The sequence below is a fragment of the Temnothorax curvispinosus genome, unplaced genomic scaffold, assembly GCF_003070985.1.
Source record: "Temnothorax curvispinosus isolate PA1 unplaced genomic scaffold, ASM307098v1 QBEX01007450.1, whole genome shotgun sequence".
Lineage (NCBI taxonomy): Eukaryota > Metazoa > Arthropoda > Insecta > Hymenoptera > Formicidae > Temnothorax > Temnothorax curvispinosus.
The window spans coordinates 80,228-107,144 of NW_020217230.1; the positions used below are offsets into that span (position 1 = coordinate 80,228).

Genomic DNA, 26,917 nt, shown 5'->3' on the forward strand with positions numbered 1-26,917 from the left:
AAGTGCGTACTTTGGGAACGAATTTATGGATCGGCTGCGAAATTGAAAGCGCGGAGACGCCGGAGACGGAGAATTACTAGAACTCGCGGATTATATGATGTGCGCTCGAATATGTCTGCTTGCTCATGACAGGTCGCTGCGAAGAGTGTGCAACAAGAATTTACAAATTCGTAAATCCATCGTTTTCGAAATACGGATAAAGGATTCTAAATCGAGCGGGCCCTAAATCGAGTGACGCCGCGACGTGTTTAATGCTCAATCGCTCATGTTGCCGAGAAGCCGCAGCCTCGTTCCTACATCATGAGCGTTGCTCGACGTCAGTCTCAGCACATGTCGGTGACAGGTGAGTGTGCATTTGTAAACCTTAAAAGTTTGCGCGTTTACCGAGGAGAGCTATCTTTCCCGGATATGCCGGTAACGCGGGATTGTAAGGCTGTAACGAGCGCACGACAAGAGCCCGTAGAATCTCAGCGTGGTGGCAGCCACCAGATGGAAATGCAATATCGCGTCTCGCGAAACAAAGGCCCGCGGTTGAAACTCTTTCGCGAATTAAAGCAGGCGGGCGTATATTCTCCGCGCTTCTTGTTTACGCGGGCGCGATACTCGCGTTAACGTCCGCGAAACGGAAATGTCTTCGCCGTATATTATTACGGTCTCGTGACGCAAATGCCGCGATATTTCCCCGCGCGCGCACTTTCCACGGTCGCTGCGGCATCCGTTGCCAACGTTAATCCTAACATGAATAAGTAATTAGGCGAGGAAGATTCTGTTGCGGAATAAGAAATATAGAGATTGCGCCTAGACGGCAAGAATAAATAAAATCTTGACGTTTTATTTAAGTTTCCACGATTGGACGATTATATTTATTTTTGCATATGTTGGAAATGTTTATTAAACGAATTATAAAAACTCGATGCAGGCGGCGTGAAATAGAGATGAGCGATTCGTGCTTTCCACACAAGGTCGACACAAGGCGAATAAAGTTTCACGGTTCCCATTTTCTCTCCATGTAACAGTAATGCAATATACCAGTTCGATTTTTTTTAGCTCGTTAAATTTACTGTGAGGATGCTACATATAAATACATACATAAATACAACATATTTTTGCGAGAGTCATCTTATATGCATGCGCAGTGCGTTTCTAGGGGGGGGGGATAGATGAGGTTCGTCGCGCTTTCCTGACAAACACGACGAAGGCTATACGCGAAGGTATATATAAAGCTTTACGTGAAACGGAAATTACGTTCGAACGTAGCCGGAAGCGCGAGCTGGCGGACGCCTTTCCGCGAATTTTGAATAACAAATCTGGATCCGCGCTACCTAATTCGACGAGACCTCCCCTTCGTCTTCTCCGTCCGGCGACTCCCCAGAGAGGACGGGTCGCGCGGAATAACTACTTCGTTATTATGCTTTAATCTACCGGCGTCTACTTCAGTAAATGAGAACTTTTGCCGGTGAATAACGCGAGGAGTCTGTTTGAGATTAATTTCTGTCGTGCGCATGCAGTAAATATTTCACGCTTCTCATCGCTCGCCATTTTTTCCCGGCGAGGAGAATATTGTTCGGCGATAATTATTAATAATTATTTTTTAATACATTCACGGGTCAACATTGAAAGCATTTAAAAGTACAAGTACAATTACTCGAAATTTTGAAGAGTGCGAATTTACAGTCTCTTTTTTATCAATAATCTTCTCCGATCTCATCGTCGGCTTACCCTTTCTTACCGCATCACTCCACGAGCGAGCGCTTCGTAGATTCCGGTGCTCTTTGGAATTACAAATTATGCAGCGGCAGTTCTTGGGCGAGCCAGTTCTCCTCCGATGAGTTCCGCCGGAATTACAAATTGCACGTCCAGACACTCGGCTCTGTGTACAGAAGGGTCGCGCGGAGGCGCTGAAGGATACTGTTGGTTTAGGCAGGGACGAATGGGGCAGGTTGGGACAAAGGAGCGCGAGAGTGAATCAGATTCTCCCAGCGTCTCCATCGTTCGTGCGATCGACGTGGTAAGCTTGACGTGGAAGATTGCTCATCAGAATGTTTGTGTACATCTACGCCAAGTTGCGAAGGGCTGGTACGTAAATACAATTGAGGGAGCGGGAGAACGGGTGATTTGTCGAAAAATCTCACGCTGCTTCGAAAACGGACGTTAACGAAATTTCGCAGTCGACAAACGGCGTGTCCTTTGTTTCCGGCAAATTTTCATAGAGGTTGCTCGACTCGCGAGATTGTCGTCTGCGATAATCAGCGTGATGCTGAAGAGGCCGCAATCAGGGCATTGCCATTGTGGGGAAAGAAAGGGAGAGAATGCTGCGTAGATAAATAATGTAGATTCTTATCTTCAAGAGCACTTTGGGGAGTGTCCTTTCAACCCATAGTAGTAGTTACAAGTTGATGAGAGAATCGCTGAAATCAGCGATACTTCAAACAGCTTCTCTTACTTCCCCCACGTTTGTTTCATGAATAATATGATGACTCTCTGAAACTTGTTGGTATTTTTGCTTAATTGACCTAATTACTTTGCAATTTCTTTAATTACATATTTTCATTAAAAACAGCATTATCGAATTACTACTAAAAACATTAATTGTAATTAATTGTGATTTTTTAAGCGATATTCTAAATGCAATTTGTTGTATATAAGTCTCAAATCGACGCTGTAGTAATTTTTAGAAAAAATCAATACAATACAAGCGTTTTGTTAATAAATTGTAATTTAGTATAAAGAGCAGCTTTGAATAATTTATGGTCACTCAAATTAGAGAGAGAGTCTTTCTTTTACCTATCAGATAGAAGTCTCTCAGCTATTGAAGATTGAAATCAATAGTTACATTAAAAAGGTAAAAAAAAGTCGAGTCTTTTTAATTTTCGACCTTATTGAAAATTATCCAAGACAACGGTTACATGGATATAAAAGCAAAAGGGGTAAAAAGGAAGATACGACATAAAAGCGGTAAACGAGGGTGCATTAATTCAAGCCTCCTTCTATTTTATCACGCGGTATGGGCACGTAGTCGTATTCGCCGGCTTCAAAGGAACCATAAAGTCCATTCGTTACGCCTGTTAATTTGTTCGAACGCCACTGTTAAACTCGAGAAGCTCGTTCTAGAACTTTTAGGGCGAACGATCAGACAAGTCGTCGAAACTACTTTGACGAAGAATGAGGAATCCGCGCATTTCGGATATTGATTCGGGTATATCGAATCGCGGGATCGTCTTTGACAAGAAAATTAAAAAAAAAGAAGGTCTCGTGCACACGTATACATTACGTACATACATACAGATAAATGGGAGAAGAAAAAAAGCAGCAAACTGGGGGAGAGGGGGTACAAGAATTCATCCCGTCGTCTCTCACGACGGAGCCTGTTAACGGAGATGCGCAGCCAATTTTGTAGACTTCAAACGAGCAGCAGGCTCGACGTAGCGTGAAATGTCGCTGGATGGTGCGAAGAAGATATCTACGCACATGTGATGTCACACGCGTATAACACCTATCGTAAATCAAAATGACAATCTCTAACTAATTTGGAAGAAGATGAACCGAAATTCTGTTTATCTGCTATTATTCTTTAATTTTGATTATTAGTGATGACGAAAGTTGCAAAATAATTTTACTCACGCATACCTATAGATAATACAAATTTAATAATATAATTTAGTATATAAATTAAAAGTTTTTTGCTGTCTCACACAGTAGAAAAAGGAATCGAATAACGTTCTTTTCAAGGGTTAAGTTTTACTTTGAATTACGCGTCAGTACAAAAATTACAATGAATACAGAATGTAATGTACTGATGCTATCGTGGAATAATCCGGCTAAAATTAGGCTACGAAATTGGTTCTCGCGCGGATAATGCGAACGGAGAGAACAGCGTGCTTGCGCACGTTACAACGGAGACTTCGATGTCGTGGGGAATTCTGCGGAAATGAACGAGTCGCTGGCGGATTTCGTGGGTTCGAGTTTGCCGAGGGGAACCCGCTTTTGCGACGCAATGTCGTGGAGAGGCACGTCGAAATTTCAGTACACGTAGCCCGCGATAATCCTAGAATATTAATACCGACAGCTATACGGCACTGCGTATTTTCGAATTACATATTGTTTGATATCACATTATTATCTTACGGAAGTAGAGAATTTTAATTCGTGGATCTTTTCTCCAGGATGTTATAACGTTGACAGAACTCGATATTCTTAGGTCGCTCCGTTATTTGATAGAGGTCACGTTACGTAACTCGTTTGCATAATATTACAAACATGAGAAAAACGCGCGGATTCGAAATCCGATAGAACTACCGGAAGGATAATTTATAGAGGATGAGCACAGTGTGTGTGTGTGAATCTATTTGTATATGAAATACCATTCACATTTAAACTATCAAGTTCTGTATTCCTTACTTTTACTTTAAAGTTCGTCCTCTTCGAAACTTGGAATCAGGAGTTTAATTAGAATCTCATGCGGATTGTTTCGACGTTGGATCGGCGTGCCCCGCGAGTTGCGGCCGGATGCCGTTCATCTGTCCTCGCGAATTCTACAGGATTCTTTTCCGCCGCAAACATTCAGGCGGGCAGTAGCATAGTGAGGATGTCTCGAGAGCGTCTCGCGCGAGAATAGCCCGCATTTCCGCAGGGTTTCGGGTCAGGCCAAGAACGTCGTACCGTGAGTGTTTCGCGCTGCGGAATCGAATGGTGTCTCTGATCCTGTGGATAGCAGCCAAGCCGTGACACGATTTGTCGCGTGAACAATGCACAAGTGCGGTCACTCCAACGATTCGGATGTACATTCTTGTCTTTTCATTCTGTTCATTCCAATTAACACTTGAGCCGTAAATGTTGTATTGTATTACGTCAAGAACTTTGTAATAATGACAAGCGCAATTTTATAAAATAATCGTAAAAATTTCGCACGTGTTTAGTTTATTAGCATTTATACAAGTCGCGATTAGTTTGACTTTTGAGACTTGTGGAGATTAATTTGAGCAATATATTATAATAGCAATGCATTTCATGGTACTTTTATAATCGATCATTATAACATTCGAGCATTATTTCCTTGCAAGTGGAAATAGCATTACACTTGTGAGCACGTAGAATGGATGACATTTCATATTATATTATATATTTTGCTTGTGCGAGACTATAAAAGCGCGTTGTAGCGTGCCGAGGAGTCACAGAAAAATAACATTTCGACCGGAGATTGAAAATACGGGATGTGGAACGGGGAGGAGGAAGAGGATGAAAACGAATTCGTTGCGCTCGCGTTAGTTGTTCAAGGAGACTTTCTTTTACGCCAACTCTGCCAAAGGAGAAACATCCTTCCATTTACTAAAGGATACATACTCGGCCTGGGTACCCTGCAATTATTTATTGAGTTCCCGGCAAAAGATATTGTGCTTTTTCTCGACAATGCACGTATGCGTTCGCTGATGAAACAAACGCACAACGATTGTCAAGAGAAGAGCGTGTTCTTATCAATATATCAGAACTTGGTATCACGTTGTGATACTGAGAGTCGATACAGAAAGTCGTATCAGTACCAGCCCATTATTTCAGTACCATAGTTTGAAATGCTACAGTGTGAATTGCGTAAGAGTGGAATAACAATACATACGTTATTCTTTTTAAATGTTCAAATTAAACTTGATAGGAATGAATAATGAGAATTGATTGGATAATGATTTTAAATAGAATTAATAATTACAATTAATCGTGATATTGAAACGTTATTTTGTCGGAAAGTCTGGGTGGAGTAACCAATTGAAAGTATCGATGGCAAAAGCTTCGCGCGCGCACGCGTGTGTAGACGTGCGTGAAACGAATGCGTGCCGTCTGCCAAGATCCTTCTTCACGCACGACGGCACGGCGGGATGATTACACCCCCGTGCCAACTGGATATCGTGCCAGAATCAGAAACGGCTCTGAAGGATCGGGAGGTAACGATGGAGCGGGCGAAGAAATCGTCAGGACATAAGTAGGGAATTACGCGTGTAGGGTGAATTACGAGCGACGATCGATTCTGAAATATATATGTTACCAATGTAAAAGGTAAGGCCCCCGAGACGGCAAATCGGGGAACAGAATTTATCGCTCGCATCCGGCCGGATATCGGTCGAAAATAAAGAGTTTGCGCTTTGCCACCCGCATGGCACGGCACGGCGCTCGGGTGAGAAACTTACGTTGCGTCGCGAATTGTTTGTGACTTCTTCGCGGGAACGTAACGCAGAACGCTGCTCGTGCCGATGATAGATCGTCTTATAATCGATATGCACTTGAATAATATTTTTAAGTGACAATAGAAGCGCTATCCATTATAACTTACGTAACTTGTATAATGCGAGCAAAAAGGGAAAGATGGGAAGGTATTTATTTGACAACCAAAGTTTCCCCTGAGAGTTATTTTCTTCGGGATCGCCGAAGCAGTTGCGGATGGGAACTCTTCCAAATTGCCGCGTATAAACATTCGACTGGATAATTTGTCGTCGGGATTTTAGTTAAATCCGAAAAATCGGTTGGAATAAATCATGGAGAATTAATATTTCAAACGCAAAGGAATATTTGACCGATGTGATATCATATTTTCAGTCTCTAGTAGTTACGTTTGCAAATGACTGTAAACGTGGATTTTATGCATAATGCATTTTAGAATTAATTTTGGCACGTTGGTTAAATTTCCCGAAAATGCGCGGTTGCAGTCGTTGATTAATTCTAGCAAAAAAAAAGTTATCGATTATTTGTAATCAATTGTGTATGAAATCTTTCTCTTTGAGATATTTATCGGCAGATACTCACTAATGTGTAAAAATCAATTTATTATTTAAATGTCGATAACAAGCTGCATGCACAAGCTAACATGTATGAACAATATCACAAAATTTATTATCCGTTTAGAATGGATCTAAAGGACCATTTAAGATTATTGACATTTAGAAAATGTAAGCAATTCTGCAGAACAACATTTATATAAATAGGTATTAGAATATTCACACAAGTCTCTCGCGCGGCCTTACGTTCAGTTTCCCAACAGCATGTTGGTTGCGATAATCGAGAATCGAAATTGCGCGAGGTGTGTGCGAAGTAGTTTCGCGCAGTGCAAGATATAGCTGTAAGTACTGTTATCATGTTGCTTTCCGGTTTCCATCGAGATGGCTTCGAGCCATGCCCGTGACACATCTCGCTCCCGGTAACGCATTGCGCGAAATTATACGCTCCGTCGTTTACCGGCATAATTATACGCCTGCCAAACATCGTGAAGTTTCGACGTGCCGAAATTTTGTAACACGTAACTTCACTCGGCAAACTGATTTCGGCCTTTATTTACGGAAGTTGAGCGCCTACGTTAATTGCGTTTTGTTTTATTAAATTAATGCACGAGATAACTCACGTTACCGCATTAAATTAGACTCCTTCGACAATGGCTCGAGCCTGGTAATTATCAGACAGCGTGGAAAAAGCAGCGGCATACGGGTGATAATCAGTGCAGAGAACATGTGTGCCGATACGCGACAATATATCGTTTGGTAAATCGACGGAAAACGTAGAAACTCGTAGCGGAGTTGTACGGCCGTGTTGTTTGAGTTACTCGTTTAATAATTACCCCCAAGTTACGCATATATTTGCATTGGTATATCATGCATCTTTTTGTTGCAATAATCGTAATCTCTTTTAACGTTTCCTAAACATCGCCAGGACGTTGTTAATGTAAAATTTAACATTTTACGTGTGGACGCGAACCTAATACCGGATCGCATAATTCGAAACGCAAAGCTTTTTGCCGGCTTTGAAATTTTCACGCGCCGACGTATGACAAACGCGCAGAATCGAAAATGCAGCGCGGCACTCTCCGATTACGATCGCGTCAGAAATATACCGTTTCGCCATGACAGACGACTCGATCCTCTTTTTACATCCATTTCCCCTTTCCCGCTTCCTTTTTTCCGAGAGCATCGATTTATACGCCGGCGTCGGCACGGAAATGTATCAGGCACTGTGCAGTTCCGCATCCACGTGTTGTCACGCCAAGTGCAATGCGCACGCGATTCAGAAACGCACGGCAGCCGTAACATTGTTCGCCTCAACGCGGGCTTCGATACCGTCTGACAAAGGAATTAATCGAATTACATCGACGGGAGAAAGAATATCGGCTTCTGAAATGGGATGCGCGCGCGTCCGCCCAGGTACGGTTTCCGCGCCGCGACACAAAACACGCAGTCGTACGGAAATGAATTCTAGTCTTCGTTCATCTGCCGTTTCCCATCGCTTATCAAATACTACAAATTGTGACAGGCATTTTTTGTTTATTATACATATAGGAACAGTCGGGAGCTTATTATTTAACAGCGCGCAGTGAGTGCGAAAATTAATTTTGCTGAAATATCGGATCAGTCTTCAGACATCTTACAAAAAAGATTCAATGACTACAATTTACTCTTGACTTTCGTACTACACGATAGTCGGAATATATATATGCATTTTTTTTGTTTTATAACTATATTCTTAGTTTCTGCTACACTGAGAAAAATGTCCAGCAACGTTAAGCGTTTAATATATTGTATATATTGTATACAGATTGCATTTATGCACACGAAAAAATATTTAAAAAAAATTGATTTACACCACTCTGGTTTTTACCCATCCATTTATACAGGAGAAAAGAAGAAGAGAAAAAGTGAAGGGTAGGGCAGAGGAAAGTAAAAGAGCTTCTCTAGGGAGCAATAGTGGCCAAATTGGGAATCAATGTATTTAGGTACGTGGAAAAACGAAGAACGAAATACAGCTTCTCGGTAAGAACGAGTTACTTGGTCCGATAAGATTCTTCAGCGTGTTTCACTGTAGATTAGTATTGCGCGCGCGCATCTATAAATTAATGCGTGGTTCCATTGTGTTCGCTCACAAGATATACGCACGATGCTATAAAGAATGAAAGCTAGATCGAGACGATCCCAAACACACTTTAAGAAGAATATAATCTATGACACGCTTTCATGCTTGCCATCAAACAACCCAACAGATTGCGTCGTTTCAACTGACGCGTGAAGATGGATTTTAATCGAATGATTCCTCTTTTTACATATCAGAATATATTTGCATGTATATTAGTAGCGTGCATCGAATGCGTTAAAGAAAAGTAATGTGTGAGAGGAATGGAGAGAGAGAATACTACGCGATTTAAATCTTATATAATTAATACTTGTATAATTGATTGTGTTAATATCAATATCTCTGCTAGCAATTTTAATTAGATATTTGTTTGATAATTGGATGCATAGTTTTTAAATTTTACAATCTTAAATTACATTGTAAAATTTCAACTTTATTTATTTTATATCTGAGCAACTGAGAAATATATTCACTTTGAATACCTACTTGAAAGGTTTTTATTGGTAAAAATCTTTTATGGAGAATTCTTGTATCTGGAATTTTCACATTTTCTGCTTTGTGTTAAGAATGTGGTACGATTCGCATTCCAATATTCAAATGACTTTCATTCCTTAAAGAATATTTCTAATATCTCTCTTTTTTTTACATATTTTTAACCGTTGTAATAATTTCACATTGAAATGATAAGTTTGCGATTAAGATAATAATAAAATAGCAAATAATTTTTACTTTTAAATATCTTTTCCGTCTTCCTGCTAAAAATTTGTTCAGTATATTTTCTGTTATTTTTCTACTCTATCTCTTATTGACACATCTGATGTGAATCGATGCATTTTGATTAGAAACTATTTTCACGTGCACACTTTGGGACGAAGGAGTCCGAGATACTTGAACTTGGCGGACGAGAAAATGTGTCGTCGAGTGTTTCCTCTGTAAGGAAAAGTCTTGATCATTGATCTGGCTCCTTCTTTTATACTTGCCCGGGATAGCGCACGGAAGCGTGCACGATGAAATTCGCCGGGGAATGTTATACCAAGCGCGGTCTCGCTGGAAATTGTGTTTCGCTGTTTGTTCTTCCGTCCGTTCGGGAGCTGACATTAATTTAACCTCGTACGAGGTATGTCTAAAAAGTTCGCCAACGCGAACGCGAAACAAAGACAGATGACGTTCGCAGAACTGAATTCTTACCTCGCTGTAACATTTCATAGCGCATGTGGTACTTGGAAAGAAAAATAATATAAAGTGTCAAATAAAAATATTCCTTTGCGTCGCGGATGAATATCGAGCGAATTTAGATCTTATAAATATGTATGTGGATGGTCAAAACAATTTTACGAATTCCGTGTTATTTATTTAAATATTATAAATTAATAAAAGGGAAATATGCAAGTTCACACATATTTTTTTCTCCAAAATAACAAGAAAATTCTGATTTATAATTTCAGTATTATCAAGTTTTAAAGCTATCTTTTAGAGATTTAAAGCGCGTAACAGAGTTTTCAGGGTTTCCCAAAAATTTTCAATGATGTAAGATTCTATAATTTTTCGAATTTGCTTGGACATTTTATACCGCTCTTCTTCTCGAGACGATGCTCATGAAGAGTAAAAAGATTAAAGATGAGATGGCGGAATCGAAAAATTGTGGGTTTCGAGGTACGACAATGGCGGCGGTCCACCGGTGAGAACTGGCAATTTCTCAGTTCGGCGAACTGCTGTGGAAAATTGAGCAACTATTTTCACGCGTGGTACTGTCACCCCTATCGCCCGTCGCGCACAATACATCTCCGTCGATTCGTCTCGACCGTGTAGGATGTATCGACGCGCGATAGCCTCGCTCGCCACTATCGGCAGGACATTTCGTTGACTTTTTTTTGCACCAGATGAAATATAGACTCGATACTTTGTGGAACATACGCGAATTTAATGACTTCGCAGAGAGTGAAAAGTAATTTTCCGTCGATTTTCCATCGGACCTTTGGGACGTACGAAGGATATCCGTCGCGTTTGCACTAAATAACTTCCGTGGAACGAGGCTCGTAGCGTAGATGAATTGGCGAGTTTAATTCCGATACTTTGAACGAAGAAACACATTCTCCTGTCGAAACAGAACAAGTGGATAGCAATCTTTAAAAAATTACACACTTACATCTATCGGTTTTTTTTTAATGGAGTAACATATACATATTATCTTAAAAAATACATGTATATTTAGTTGAATCTTTTTTTAGCTTTTCAACTCTCACAATTTAAGAAGATTTATCGCTTTTGAATATTCGAAAAGTATCTTTATATTTAAAATCAATGAATTATTGCGATACTTTATACGGTAAATTTCGTTAATAATAATAGGCTTTCTTACGAGCTGTTCAAGCTAGATCGTAGTCTTGTGGTGAAGCTGTCGTGTCGTTTTGCAACAGACCGTATACGCAACGTATATGCGCGTCACGACATTTGGCAATTACCTCGGCATGTACCAACACTTGATACGCGCTGTATGACGTCGCCGGTGTGCCCAGGCGAATACAAGTGCGGAGGACAAGCTATAAACGGCATAAGCGGCAACGAGCGGTGCACTAAAACGCGTTCCGAGACGCGTTTCGACTGTTGAACACCTAATGCATCGGGAGCTGCACTGTCGAACAGGATCGAGGCGGACTCCGGAGGGTTCATGTACACTTTAAACGTATTAGAGGGTTTCCCGCACTTATGAATATCGACATACAATTTTATTTAAAATAATAAATTGAATACGTGATATACTACCGTTTTCAATTTTTTATTTTGCCCGCGCGACACTCTGAAAAGCGTCAGAGAGAAAAACGGGAAGAATCGTGAAGAGGGAGGACAGCTCTCGCGTTGTCAGAACGTACCCGGAGGACAGCTCCATTCCCCTTTTCATTGCCTTGCAGTGTACCTGAGCTGTTTAGCTAGCATGCCACTGCATCACCCTACGGGGGCGGCAAATACACGCATCGGCGCATATTTCGCGGAAATGCTGTAGCGCTTTCGTGCGTTGCCGACGAGCATGTATACATTAACGAACGATACCATCGCCGTGTAATATTTGCTTCGGGCTTTCTCGTTTCCCCATTATCGCCGTCGAGCCCGTCGACGTTGTGGCAAAGGCTGTCGCTTTCGATCGGTTCAACGATTGTGATTTGCGCCATCGCGTCGCTGTCACCACCAGTACCACCACCGCTGTGCCGACTACTATATGTGCACAATGATGTGTTTATCTGTTATTTTCCTGCTCGATAGTCTGCAAACTAATTCCAGCAGAACGAATGAACCAGCGCGTACACCTTCTTCGTCAATCTGTCATCCCGTCGCTTTATTTTTTCTCGATATATTTACCGAATCTACCTTGCCGCCTTCCTAAAGAATTAATAGCATGAGTACACGGATATAAATTTTCAGCGACACCCGTGGCGCGCTGGCGCAGGTAAATGAAAGTTGGGATGCAGGTATAAGGACAGGCGCTGCAAAAGCGAAAGGTAAAACAGTTTCGTTCCGTTGGAATTATGTCTTTCCGCCCGTGCGGAATCTCGCCACCTCGGCGGGATCGGGATAGCTCGGTCGCAGGCGCGATTTAATTAAGATACGAACAATCCGGGACGCGAAGGAGGCCACCGGCGCGGCGGCACGCTCGGTGGAAATATTGGAAAATATGAGGATCGTGCCGACGGCGACGCCTTCGTCATCGCGTCTGCATTTTTCAACGGCCGCAGTTACTGGCACCGCATAATAATAACGGGGCATTCTCAGGATCGTAGTGATGATACTCGTCGATAATTAAGTCGCGGCCTGCCGTTTGCGGACTTTGCGGAAAGATCTGCGATCGCTGTACGCAGTCGTGCATGCGAAAGAGAGAAATTTCGTGGCGATTGATATCGAACTGTATATATAGAAGAAGAGAGGAGTATATCCCGTTGAAATTTAAGCGAGATTCATAACGAATAGCGAATGCGCGTACATGCGTGAAACAGGGAGAAAAAAACATTTAACTTTGCGATTCTTGAAACATTTTACTTTTAACACTAGCTATTTTTACGGTGTATTGTTTCAGTTGGTGCCATGTACGTGTGTATGCTGTACGCCACTCTCTTTTTGAAGCTATGGTCGTACGTACAAGTAAATATGTGGTGCCGCTTGAGCAACCGAAAGAAAACCACGCAAGGCAGAATGAGACGTCAGCTGTCTTATAGTAATCTTCAGTGTAAGTATACAAGAACGCGTACATGTAATTTCTTCACGTATCTCTTATTAATATACGATATTAATAACGTCCCACATTTTCTTTGTCTGTCACATAATAAATGATCATTATATACTTGTTATGTAGCACAACACGCGTGATGCGACATATTGTACAATTCTATTTGCACATGAGACGGAATGAATCAAAGAAAAAAATGGGGAGATATTTCCATCGTCGCATATCTAGTTTATGATTTACTTTATGCGTACCATCCGCGCGTGATTCGCCACCGAAACTAAAAATAGTCACGCACGAGAATATATCATTTCCGACGCATGAGCGACTATTTTTTACGTGGTTACATCGTATGCCATGGGTTTTTTTCGTTTTTTTTTCTTTTTTTTACGATATTACGACGCTGTAATACGTCCCATCGATGCCGTTAGAGTCATACGTATAACGGATTTCCGCCCCGAATAGAAGTCGACCGGCGTAAATCTTCATCGTTACGTCGATGTGCATATACGCTTCCAGGTAATGCACACATCCAAATATGCAAACACGTCCTACGAATCGGTAATCCACTGCACTCGCGGTATTTGCCCACTCCTGAAGGCGCGTCGTGGCGTACCGCACACGTATATGCGATTCACTTATATACGTATGCGTCTCACTGTAAGAGTACGCCTGTATCTACGCACTACGTGTATACGCGCATGATGATAAAGGGAAAATAATTTCCAGCCAATTTAAACTCTGCCGATCGGACGCGCAATGTTTCCGGTGCCGGACGCGCCGCGGTATATCGATTATTCTGACCGGCAAAGTTAAATTATACGGTCTTTCCCCCCAACAAATTCGCTCACCGCGCGCGGCATTAACCCTTTTCCTGCCCCGTTCTCCCTTCGCAGTCGTAGCGACGGTAAAATGTCGACCCGGTGCGTTTGCACTTTTAATCATGATTGCGCAATCGTTCTACACGCCGTGACGTGACAGAGTTGATTGGTACGTATGTCGATCGCCACGGATTCCGATGGCGTTCAGACGAATGCGCGATGATTTATGCGACGAAATTCGTTTTACGTATCTAAAAAAATCGTCAAAAACATTCAAATAATTAAAGCGGGGATTATTTGAAAAATTGTCGAGTTTTTTTTTTCATTTCCTTCATTCTAAAGTGACTTTAAAAGATAAAAAGTTGTTTATTCGACTTTGAAGCATGAGGAAAAGCAATTTTGAGCAGCCTTGCGTGTGCATGTATACGCTCGTGCTGCCGATTACAAAAATACGAGTTCGCGATAAGCAAGGTATTCACGCTTCATCGAAGCGAGAATTTTCTGCGAGGCGACGAACAATTTCCAACTTGACTGTAGATTTGGCGCTCGCCGGCGCTCACGGGGACCACGCTACGTTTCGCACCAAGAATTAAGATGGATATTCCCCGATACGGACATGGGCTTATATATATTCGCGTTCGTTTCGCTCCGTAGCTAATTAGCCCGTTATCCGCTCGACCGACCCGCGATCGTTCTCTCGCCCGGAGAGCGTCCCTAATTACGGTGCAAAAAGTGACGTAGTTTGATATAATTATCGAAACTCGGTGTTCGCACGACACCTCGACGCTCACCGGCTCATCGCGACGCGACGTGATGGCGACCGGCCGATCGATCGATAGACAAATGCAATCGACAAAAGCCCGCCTCGGGACTCCGTTATTACGACCACGAGCTCGTGTAATCTAGTGCGCGCACGGACGCCGTGTAATTTTCGCCGTATCCGCCTAACCCGGACTTCTATGGCACGTCGTATTATTACGTCTCGTAATGACGACGTAGAACCAGCCGCGGAGCCTGTAACGTAACCCGTGTATGTATCGCGAAGGCGGTGCACCCTTGGCGTTTTTTGTTCGTCACGGCTCCGATCGATCATGCAAGAAGTGAAGCTTCTCATGGCCGCTTACCCCGCAGGAAGAAGCCGGAACACTTTCTTTACTAGCGTCTATATAAAGGTAGACTTTCTCTGCTCCAAATTTTATTTAACACGTATTATACTTTCATAAATACATCTTATACCTTAAATAATAAAGAATTTTTCTTTAGAAAATTGAACCGAGGGATTGTTTGAATAATAATATATTAGGCAGTAACTTTTATACATAGTGACTGAATGAGATAAACTTGCACGCATTTAGAACTATTATTGGATGTCTGAGTAAGTGCTATTTGGTGAGTTTGTAAAGCAAACTGAAATAAATGGAAAGGAATCAGCATTTAATTTAACCGTGTACTTGATTTGAAGCAAAAGTGGGTGTCGGTGTCGTCTCAAGTCCGCGTGCCATCGAGGATGTGAGACAATTTACGAGTCTGCAGGATTGCGTGGTCAAAGATCGCAGGCAATCGTATTGATTGGCGAAAGCTTCTTCTTCTTCTTCTTCCTTCTCTTCTTTGGTGTGGCATCGGTGCTTAATTTGTGAGACTTCTCGTTCAAGCGGCGTTCTCGTAAGGATGCTGTCTCTTCTGTCCCTGTACTACGTCTGCCCTTCGATATCGATTTCTTTTTTCGCCATTCTTCGTCCATCGCGCACGTTTCGAGATATATATGAACGAGGGTGGTCTTAAGCGCGAGGCATCCCTTGGCACAAAGACGAAATTACGTCGGCCCTCGAGACGCCCTCAGGCCGAGATTGAAAAAAATAGAAATTACACCCGTCGCGAACGGAAGCCCGCTCGATCCCGCTGCGTCCCCATGAGATTTAACCCCCTCCGACGGCTACGATCCCCGATCTTCTTCCATCCTTTTGCGGCCATCCACGAACGTGATAGGAGCCACTAAGGAGATTCTAAGAGCACAGATAGGCGGGTCTTGGGCAATCGCAGAACGCGAGGTTGACCCCCGGTCAACGTAAAAAATTCCTACACATTCTTTGTCTTTCTTGCTGGATATTATCTTTTATTATATAATGAGCAGTTTGAAAAAAATATTTGAATCAAGATTTAAAAATATGAATATTATATATTTTATTATTTTTATTATTATGTTATTATTAGTTGAAGTTTGCGGTATAAGATATGTTTATAACATCAGAGATTGCAAATGAAACAATATAATCCAAAGTGTGAGCCAGTATTTAAAAAACGTTTGATTACTCGGTTGATGATTTCGGTTTATCAACGTGTAATTATAGCGTGTATTATGCATCGTTGTTAATGGCATGGTACTTTAATATATAAAGTCTCATGATGCAGCTGAGTCACCTCTCAGCCATATTGTGAGATAAGGAACGTCATGCTCCGTCAAGAATATGTCAACGAACGTCGAGACAAAGTCTGCCTCACCGCATAAACAAAGGAACATTTCCTCGGAAATATCCTGTCGACTGTTTCGTTAACATAATTACTGAAATGAACTACCAAATGAATCAGGTGACGCTAAGAATGTAAACTCGATTACGTCTTTACTTTGAAAATACGGCTATAATATAAACTAGAATTTAATTGAATTAACGTTTAATTAAATGTAAAAATGTTTTAAATTGTAATCTGTTTTTTATCGGAAATAATTTTTTTTTTATTAAATAATTAATATATAGCGCAATTAGAAACCGAGCAATAATATAACAGTTATGATTTGTAATTTTGCATGTAAATGAAAATTGGTATAAAAGGTTCGAGCATATGTACAATTGATCAACTGGAAATGCTTCGGATAAATACAAGCAGTTGGTGCAAATCGAATTGCAGGGAATGGTTTTTAATTAATAACCCGCCGGCGGCGGAGGGTTTACTGACCAAAGATCACAGGCTTGATCAAACGAATTTACATGGAGTATTAACGAATCATTAAACCGTTTCCGAGCGCTTCTGCGTGATCGTGCACTCGTTAATTTCATGTATTTGACCGTTCATCGAAACCACGTCGCAATTTTGTTATTTCTACTGGCGAACGTATAATATGTAAGTCGCCGATGTGCTTCGTTCAAGATCTTTCTCTTTTCCCTCGTAATTATCTGTAATTTTCTCGTAATTATCTTTATATAGAAATATAAGATTACTATAGATGTAAGAATATATCGTTAATTATAATTATTGGCGATTATAATTCTTCCTTGTCTTGTGTCTCTTAAATCGTCCGGAGAATTTACGGTTTCCCGTAAACAATTGCACGGGCGACTGACGTGCGTCGCGACGTCTTGCCGACGATTTTGCCGTAAGTTTTGCCTTCGTCTTCCCGCGCGTGACGACGGCGGATCCCGAACGGGAAAGAAAAGGAAAAGAACAAGCTACATTTATTTCGCTATTTAAAGAGAGAAGAGAAGGACGCGAAGTCGGGACGCGACAAAGTAAAAAGGGGGCGCAAGGAATTTAATTTGGTCGAATTCTTCTACATTTATTACGAGGGTCGTAGAAACGACGTCTAGAGTCGTTGGTCGACATGGACGTCGATCGGCGTCGCGAGAGCGTGCCGCGACTAGCACAACTTTGGTGTCGCGTCGCGACGCTAGTCCGGGACGCTGTCGAGTTCGAGCGGGGCATGGCAGTGCAGCGCGGCACCCGGCGCAACCAGGGCTTATTTGAATTCCAGATTGGATTATTCATCGGATTTGGATAATTGAGGGGATTCTATCAGTTACTGGTTCGGCGCCGGGGTGGGATTAGACGCGCAGATGGGAATCCGCGCGCCTAGCGCAACGCCGAGAAATTCCGAGGTTTCCGGCCGAACGGATCGCGCGAGCGAATCAGTTTCGTTGCTTAAGGAGAGGGCTTGATGAGAGGCTTCAGAAGCGATTGCACAAAGGAAGAGATACAATCATGAAACTCGTAGAAATTCTCCTAGAAACTTTCACATTACTTTTGCTAATTGCGAGCAAGCATTTAGAACATTTAATATTACGAACATTTATTCTTGTAAAATGTACTTTTTTTAGTATTATCCACGATTTTTATTTTTAATCTATTCTTTGGCAGCAATAGCTTCTCTATACAAATTTTCATGACAATTATTCTCTCGTTAGCAAAAATAAATAGTAATGAAAGATATTTTTTTTACAATATCGCGGATTAATTAATTTTCCATTAATACGACTACAATGGCAGTCAAAATCGACGCGAGTTAATAAAATACGATCTTTCTCTTGCAGCTTCCGGCATTCAGCAGAGTGCAAATGATGTCATCGAATTTGAACACGAGATGAACGACCGCGGAAACGCGTTGGTCCAATATCCTGACAATCTAAACTTTGGCGATCTTTATTACTATATATTGGCGCCTACTTTGTGCTACGAATTGAATTTTCCCAGAACACAGCGGATTCGAAAAAGGTGAGTGCGAATTGGAGTTGCGATTTTTATATTTCAACATGAAGTTATATTTGTGATTTCTATCGAAAACACAAGTTTCCAACTGGCATATTTTCCGTTAAGATTGTGTAGGTTTTTGGCAATCATAGATCTGTTTTGAAACGGTAACGCAAACAGAAATATCTTCTCTAATCATTATACATAAGATCTTATTCTCGTCTCGGTTGAAATCAACCGCGATATGTCAAAATTTATAGATTTCGGTCGAGAAAAATGAGAGCGTCCTAATTAAGTGTCTTTTAAAATAATTATGCAATAAATTTCTGTTAAGGGATTCTGGACAGGGGACAATTACCGACAATTACAGTCAAAGCTCGTTTTTTAAAACGGCTTTATAGATCGCAAAATCCTTTTACAGGAGTAAAGTATAGGTACTAATGAAGAGTGGGATTATAAAAAATTAGTGAAAATTAAAAAAAAATGTAAAAATGCTGTCACCCCTCATAAACTTATTTTCTAATATAAACAGTTGTATAAGTTATATGTACGAAATGAAATGTTCCCACTCTTCAGAATACGTGCACAAACAATAACGTATTTTTGAACGTGAGATTGAAAGCCTGGAAAAAAAATTAGAGCTTCGAAGAAATCGGGCATATTTTCCACGAAAATATACACGCAGGCTAGTAAGCAGAAATGGCGCAGCAATTGAACAAAGACAGATGTCATTTCGTTAGACAAAGACAGATATAGAAAAAACAAAATTAGAAATGTTGACATTATCGACATCGAAAAAGTTCGGCCGTCAGTCCAGCATCTCCTTGAATGGTTGTTAAATGGGTTTTTTTTATCTGACTTTTTTGAAGCGACATATCCTTGTTTCGGTTTACATATGTCTCGAGAATACTACCAAGTTCACTTTGATCGGAAAACGAGTCAAGTGGAAACTTGATATTGTCTGAGTTTGGTCGCGCGAGCGCATGCATTGCGTGAGGTGTATAAATCCGTGTTTACTCTCAGATTTCTCGTATAGATTTCATGGCATATCCACCGCGATTCTCTCTCTCACGTCTTTATTTCTTTTCGTAAAGAATGTCAACAAATGTCCAAGTCGCCAGTTTACGAAACTCTCATTCCAACGAATGAATTCTGTGTTCCGAGAAGAAAATTTTGAGGAGAAAGGCAATTCTTTTACCTTGTCCGAGATTTTATCGAGAACATGAATTATTCGTGCAAGTCGAAATTGGAGGAAGCTTTCTCTGTGTGAGATGTACGTTTTAGAACTCTCATTTGAGAAATTTGATTTAAATTTATTTGTGATGTGCCATTTGTGAATAATAATTTAATCACAGAAATGTACGCAAGGAATTTTCATGAATCAATGAAAGGGATTCTTTGCTAATTCCTAATTTCAATGCATATAATATGTTTAATAATAATGTTGTAATATCAAAAGTAACGTGAATGTAACGTATTAATAAAATGTGAATTGTTATAGGATATTTCAATAAAGAATTTAATATTGAATATTTTCATAAATAACTGATTTATTGTGTGCGTATTAAATTTTAATCCGGATTACCCATTCGATAATATTAATTACAATATAATACTCTTCAAAGATTATATGTCATATTTGTGAATGAATCAGACGTAATACATAAATTGAATTATCACACGCTTAGTATATCTTTTTTCAAGTTTATTGTTCCAACTATACGTATATCGCTGTTTGTATCGTTTTCGTTGTGCGCTTTCTCCTTCTGTGCCGCGTCTCCCGCGTGCAGTCACGTTCGTCGAAAAATGCATCCAGACTTTACTTGTCGCCAGCAGTTTGCCGAAAACGAAACTCGCGCGGACGACATATCGCCGAATGGGAATGTCGTTTCACGCGATAGCACTCAAAAGTCGTATTTTCGATTTTTCGAGAAGCGGTTTATGGTCGAGAGAGTGACTGGGAGGGTAACGAGAACGGGGGTGGAAATTCATGGGTCTGGTCGGAAATCGGTTTGCGCTGTCGATAAAATCTAGAGGAGCAAATATATGTGTATAATGATCAATGTAATAGAATCACATGGAAGCAAATTAGTTTGGACGGTCGTAAATCCAATAAAAGATTAATCTTCTCGTTTACTGTAGTGTTACACATAGATATACATTTAAATGTATGTCAAAAGACAAAAGTGTTGATTTTTTAAATCAAAACTGTATATATTGCATTGTTAAAATATACAATTTGAAATTATTCACACACACACACACACACATATCTTTTTGCGCTTAAACTTAAAAATTAAACAATTTTATTCGTACCAAATTATATTAACACTGCGCTGACACCGTGTTTTTAGAGCACTCACCCGAATACCCTGGGACTTTTAAGTCTAAAAGGTTTTTGAAATCGTTACAAAAATTTATAACAATTCATGTACCATCTTTAAAGCTTCAAAAAGTGATTTTTCTATTTACATAGGCCGGAATTGTTACATTTTTTTCCATTCCCGTAAAAATTATAAATCGACTGTGCCTCAAAAGGCCCATGGTGTCCGCGCAGTGTTAATCTTAAAATCATATTTTCTAATATGAAGATTTGCTTTTTTGCATATTAATCCATCTAATTTATTCAATATAACTTACAGGTTTCTTATAAAACGGATATTGGAAGTTGTCGTAGGATGCCAAATGATGATGTCGCTTTTCCAACAATGGATGATACCTTCCGTGAAGAATTCATTAATCCCTTTTAGCGTGAGTGTTTTTATATATTGCATTATTATGATATTTTTAAACAACATTTTGCTCCGACTTGCAAGTTTGGAATATTAAATTCGCTACATCTACGGGAGAAAATATCACTTTATATTTAGAAAACCTTTCCGATAAATCAATTTTGTCTAAAGCACAACACATTGTCCGCCTTATTACTAGCCTTTATTCTCGAACAATGTGAGTAATGATCTATTGATGTTTCGAACGATATCTCCTGCTTTATTATGAAAGCTAATTATTTATCATGCTGGTCATAAATAAATCGGGCTAACCACGAGAGCGAAACAGCTGGTAAGATAGGGGCCGAGAGACGAGCACAAGTGTAATTTGGTTTCGCCAAATAGGTACGATCAATCTTTCGAGTAATACTCTTGCCAGGAAATTCGATACACACAAATATACGGCAAATTCTGCACTACCCCGAACAAACAGGTATCCCCCGCGCTACCGAATTCCCTCGCGATAAAATACGCAGGAAAAAGGGAGCTGTCGCATGTGCCACAGTTGCAGTAATATTGTTGCAAGTTACACCTGTAGGCAATATATCCGTCTGTGACATAACGTTGCATAATATCACGAGCGCGATGTAAATTGTATTTCTTAAAATGCTAAACAGATGCGAAAGGAGGGAAACTAAGGGTTTCAGCGACACGTACAAAGTATATTTTTTATCGCTTACATTTCGCCCGAAGGTGTCGCAGATATATTTTAGATGTTAATAACTTGGTCGCGAGAACTCGCAGTGTCTTCGTCCGTCGCGACAACAAAACATTTACAGCGGAAACGGTATATAGCCAATTTATTTTCGTAACGGTACGGTGGCGGTTTCGATAGAAATAAGCGAAAATGAGAAGAAACGAAGAACGCGTCAGCGACGTGTCGTTTTATCCGTTTACGTCGCAATATAATGCTCGAGGCACGCCATCAGTTTTTATCTCACACGGAGTTTTATCCTCTGCCTTGATTTGGCAGTTATATTTAATGCCCCGGGAGGATGACGCGAGCGATATTTTCGTTGCAAATGTCCCATGCTTCCACTTGCAGACCGGGCCGCCATGTCCCGTCGGTGTGATAAAGGTTAAATACATTTGCGAAATCTACAATTATCACTGGTTATTTATTACGAGTTTCGTCGCTTTTCAACGACGTCCTAATTTTGTTCAAATATCTCGAATTAAATCTTCAACTCTCCAATATCCTTGCGCGCAAGACCTACTGCGCGAGTTTTATCTGTAATAATTATTTTCTTTCCAATGAGCAACGAAATAAAGAACCATAGGTAAATTTTTTTATTATTTCAAACAATAAAATTACATGATGAATTATTTAACATGTATATAATATTTATATTATATTGAACAAGAAATTTTCTCTCTCTCTCCCTCTCTTTCTCTCTCTTTCTGACATGATTTTTATTACAATATTTAATAAAGACAGATAATAAAATTGTGATAATCATCAAATTAATTAAAAGAAATCCATGTGCGCAAAGAGGCAGTTAATTAGCCAATCATCAATCGCTGCACCGCTGAGGTGTAATAATGAACCGCTTAATTAAATAAGCTGTATCGGTAATAGAATAGGAATCATAGGAAGGGGGCAATTTAAAGCACCAATTAGAGGAGTACAAAGAGCAGGTATTATTGATATATTTATATACATATATTTTTAACCTCGTTCTGACAGCTTTGATCGCACAGTAACAAGGGGTGCGTGAATACGTGCCGCAACGACGGGAATTTTGTATTGTGTGCTTGTGAGAGGCCCGTGGATCTAAATGGGACCTTTTACGTGGCTACATGGGCTTAACCACAACTGATCCGTGGCGGGCGTCCGCGGTTCACCAGCTACGCCCATATTTCGTACATAATGCTATCGAAAATCCGGATCTTGCCATCGATCCGCTAGAATTGCTAATAATTCAGCCGTTCATACTAATACGGACTGCACCATGTTTCGGTAAAATAGCGAAAAAAATTTTCACGCGCTCTCAAATCAATGCGATCCGTCTGATGAAATCAGAGTCGATGATGTTTGCTGTATATTTACTGCATTTCTTTTATCGGGAGTCGATTTATTTGATATAGAAGCTGGGAGCACAAATGGAAAGACAATTAATTTTTGATTAAATTTAATCAATTCACGGTGCTTTCTGATTTGCAATCATTTGTGCAAATACAACAAAACAAATTAACAAAGCACGAATCGCAAACAAATGTAAACGCTTAAAGCATATTCAGACTAGAAATTCCAATTTTAGCTTTCATGCAGTATGATTAAAAATTAATTAAGATATTTCACGTACATTCCGTATAATTAAAATAGCTATAATGAAATAAATATACGCAAATATGATGTGTCAAAAATGTTTCTATCTGTTGGTTTGTTACAAATATAATTAGTAAACAACATTATACATTTTTTTTAATGAAACCTGTTATATCGGAGAGTAGTCTCTTTGAAGCGCCTACCGTCCATTTGGTCTGTATTCATATATTATTTACAGTCAGATGTATTATTACTGAGAGTGATAACTGTTCTTTCCCATAATGGCGGACTCTAAACGGCGTTAATCGAATTTCCGCATTCGCGATTAGTCCGACGACGTGTTCTCTCCTTGACGTCTTATCGTCGCATTCGGGACTATTCCACGCAGGATTATTAAGCGTTTCCATCGCCTCGAGAATCGGTATCGACGCGAGCTACTCAGCGGGGAACCGGCCCTGGGAATCCGGCCGCATGATTTCGCGCCACGGACAAATTGCTTCTGCAAATCGTTCGACGTCCCCTCTGCCATCCCCTTCTTCTCCATCCTTGTTCGATTTCCCAAAGAGACCCGAAGAAAACGCTTCGCCCAGACGCACGCTGGAAATACCGCGTGGAAATATCGAGACGATAGCGGCGTTCCTCCGTCGCCTCATTCCCGCGCGATAGTGGCATTCGAGATCGCGGTATCGACCGAACGAACGCAAAGTAATTGCCACTGCTGCTAGTTGCAGGCAAGTTAATGCCGGGATAGGGGGCCGAACGACAAACTATCCCTTCCACCGTTTCAATCCTCTTCCATTTCGATCGCTTCCGCGTTCGTTCCATGCGCCATTCTTTCTTCGCTCGGCGACAAATTGGATCTGATAATTGCGAGTCGCGATTACGACAGTCACGTCTCGTCGATCGAGCGTCCAGCTGGCACTGAGAAACGCGGGCGCGTTTGCTTCCCTCGATTTAGCTCGCCGTGGTCTATCACTGTCGCCCGATGCGGAGGGGGGAGGGGTGAGGAAGAAAACGAGAGAGGGAATCGTGAGATTAAGAAATCTACGTGGATATTGCTTCCGCCGGATCGCGAAGTCGCGAAGGGAGAAAATTGATAACTGCGGATGATGCTTGTCGGAGGGTAATCACTTTTTACTGCTCCAGCCTGAGCCTCGTTATTCTTACAGGGCGGAATGAATGGATATAAGAAGGTCGGGACGAGCCGCGCCGCGCCGCGCCGCGCGCGACCGGAAATCCTCGCGATTTCCTCTGGCAAGTGGGCGATTAACCTCTCCAGCGCGAGCGCTGAGAAATATCCATCGTGCTGCGCTTGCTTAGTGCGACAGTCGGTGCTTTTGCACGAACAATTTTTTCCAAGTAATATCGCTCGCTTCAATTACACTAAATGTAACTGTCCATCTCTTATTTAGCGTTGCTTGCTATCTCGTTTCTACATTGTTTCTTACTTCCGTTTAGTCTTTTTTATTTTGTACTAGCGTCTTATACATTTGTTTGATGCCGTAAATACGATCTGTCATGCAATTCAACCATGTTAAGTATTACGAATAATTGTTATGTCACGAAGAAACAAAGAAACTTTTTCTGTGACATTTGCCTGTAGAATTGTGCGGCATTTTGTTTCCCGGATCGATTGAGTGATCGAGCAGTGGTAGAGACGGTGCATCGTACTTCGGCTTATCGGCTCACGGCATAGTGCAGCTTAAAGGGATGAGCATTTAAAGGATTTTCGGGAGTGCGTCGCAAATGGTTACTGCTTCGAGAAGCATGCGGCTTTATGGTGGTTACGACGGAACATATAAAACATGTGAAATGTATTGATTTTTTAATCGCATAATACGCACTATGCTTTCACATATACATATATAATTTTAGTTGAGTGTAATATAATTAATTATATTTCATAAAAGTATATAGAGAAGGGGAAGGAAGAGAGAAGGGAAAGGGATTCTTCGACAAGTAACATTTTGAGAAACAACTTTTTATAGAAAGGTTAATTTTTTTTAGACAAGTTTTATTTATGCGCGAATTTAATGTTCTTTTATCTCTCTATTTTCTTCGTGCATCGAATCTCGCTATATAAGGCGCGAGAGTCAAGGAGCGGCGAATCGGGAAAAGTTGCACGGCATGCAGGACATTCGCCCATTGCTCGTTTTTCCTTCCGTCGGCAGGATTCCAGATACTTGACCAACGTTGTCGAGACGGAATTCGCGGAATACCATCAGAAGCCGATCGCACCTTCTTGTATCGAAGTTGCCGATATGCGCTCGCCGGCCGGACGGGAGTTCCGCTTCGAGTTTATAACGTTGCAAAAATTCTTTCGATAGCTAACAAGTAAAATTGCTGGTGAGACTCAATGTACGTGACTCAAGAATCGGATTTTCACGGGATCGATCTCGTGTGCTTTTTGCCTGCAGTCTTCTTTTAAGCTTCGAAGAGATAAATTTGCGTGAGCGCGTTTCGTTTTAATTGAATCTTCTTCATTAACATTTTAGTATATCAAATTCTGTGGATTTTATACTTCTTCGACTAATATTTTTCTTGTATTTTCCTGAAAATTTATATCTACGTAGAAACTTTTGAATTTTGATGCTGTATAATCCATTTTCGACTAACTACATCGTCGGATTCAGACTTTAGTGTTATTTCAAAGTAGTTTGGAAATCCGCTCGCGCTGGACGTTATTACAACCAGCTTAACGTATAACGACGGCGGCCGGTATACATACTCGCTAAAAGAAGTGAAAAGCGAGGCAAAGTTTTATTGCCAGCGTATCTTTGTCGAGAAGAATGTCGGGCGGTATTTCTTCGACTTTTAACTGACGGCGAAAAGCGGGCGCGAGTTGTACATTGAATATTTTGCAGAAACATTTCAATCTCCCACAGCGTTCGTGATCAAACAAGACGCGGAGGAACTAAGATCTTTGTAAGAAAGAGATTCAATCGTCTTGGATTTTCGCGAGAATCGTTGCGGCCCCACGAACTAGTTGATGTTTTATTTTTTCCCGGCCTGTTTGTCGCGCCAGAAAAAAAAGAGGGGGAAGCGAGGAAGGAAAAGTGAAGCGAAAAACTGCAGGCGGTATTTATTCGACTGCTAACTGGTACCAGAAGACGTTAGTGAGTAGAGAGTAGAGAACAGCGAGGGTAGTTGTCCATGGAACCCCCTTTTTGCCGGGGCTCCAGCACGAAACACTTAAGACCACGTCGAGTGCCTTTTAATCCTATTTGTCTTTCGCTGCGCTCCAGTAGCGTAGTCTGGAAGTGCGACTCTGGAAGTTGTCAGATCGAAGTAAATATTTTGGTTGCCTCCGGAAAGGAGTTGAGTTGAATTCTAGGCATAACTCCAGACGTTAATTCGCCGAAAAACAGGCTTCTCGCGTAATGGGCGTATAGGAACACAACCGAAATTTATTTGACGCTGTTAAAAGCGTCGTTTAAACTATTCGAATAAAGATCTTTATATCTTCGTTCTATATTCTGAATGTATATTTAATATTAAACACACAATA

General features: G+C 40.9%; 1 protein-coding gene across 1 annotated transcript in view; it reads left to right on the plus strand.

Moving 5' to 3' along the window:
• The window catches only part of LOC112457054 (diacylglycerol O-acyltransferase 1), a 75,616-nt gene that overhangs the window by 32,375 nt on the left and 16,324 nt on the right, over positions 1–26,917 (plus strand). The window contains exons 6-8 of the mRNA XM_025019925.1: positions 12,944–13,093; positions 18,213–18,393; positions 21,012–21,120. Coding sequence (XP_024875693.1) covers positions 12,944–13,093; positions 18,213–18,393; positions 21,012–21,120 — 440 coding nt within the window. The remainder of the gene's footprint in view (positions 1–12,943; positions 13,094–18,212; positions 18,394–21,011; positions 21,121–26,917) is intronic.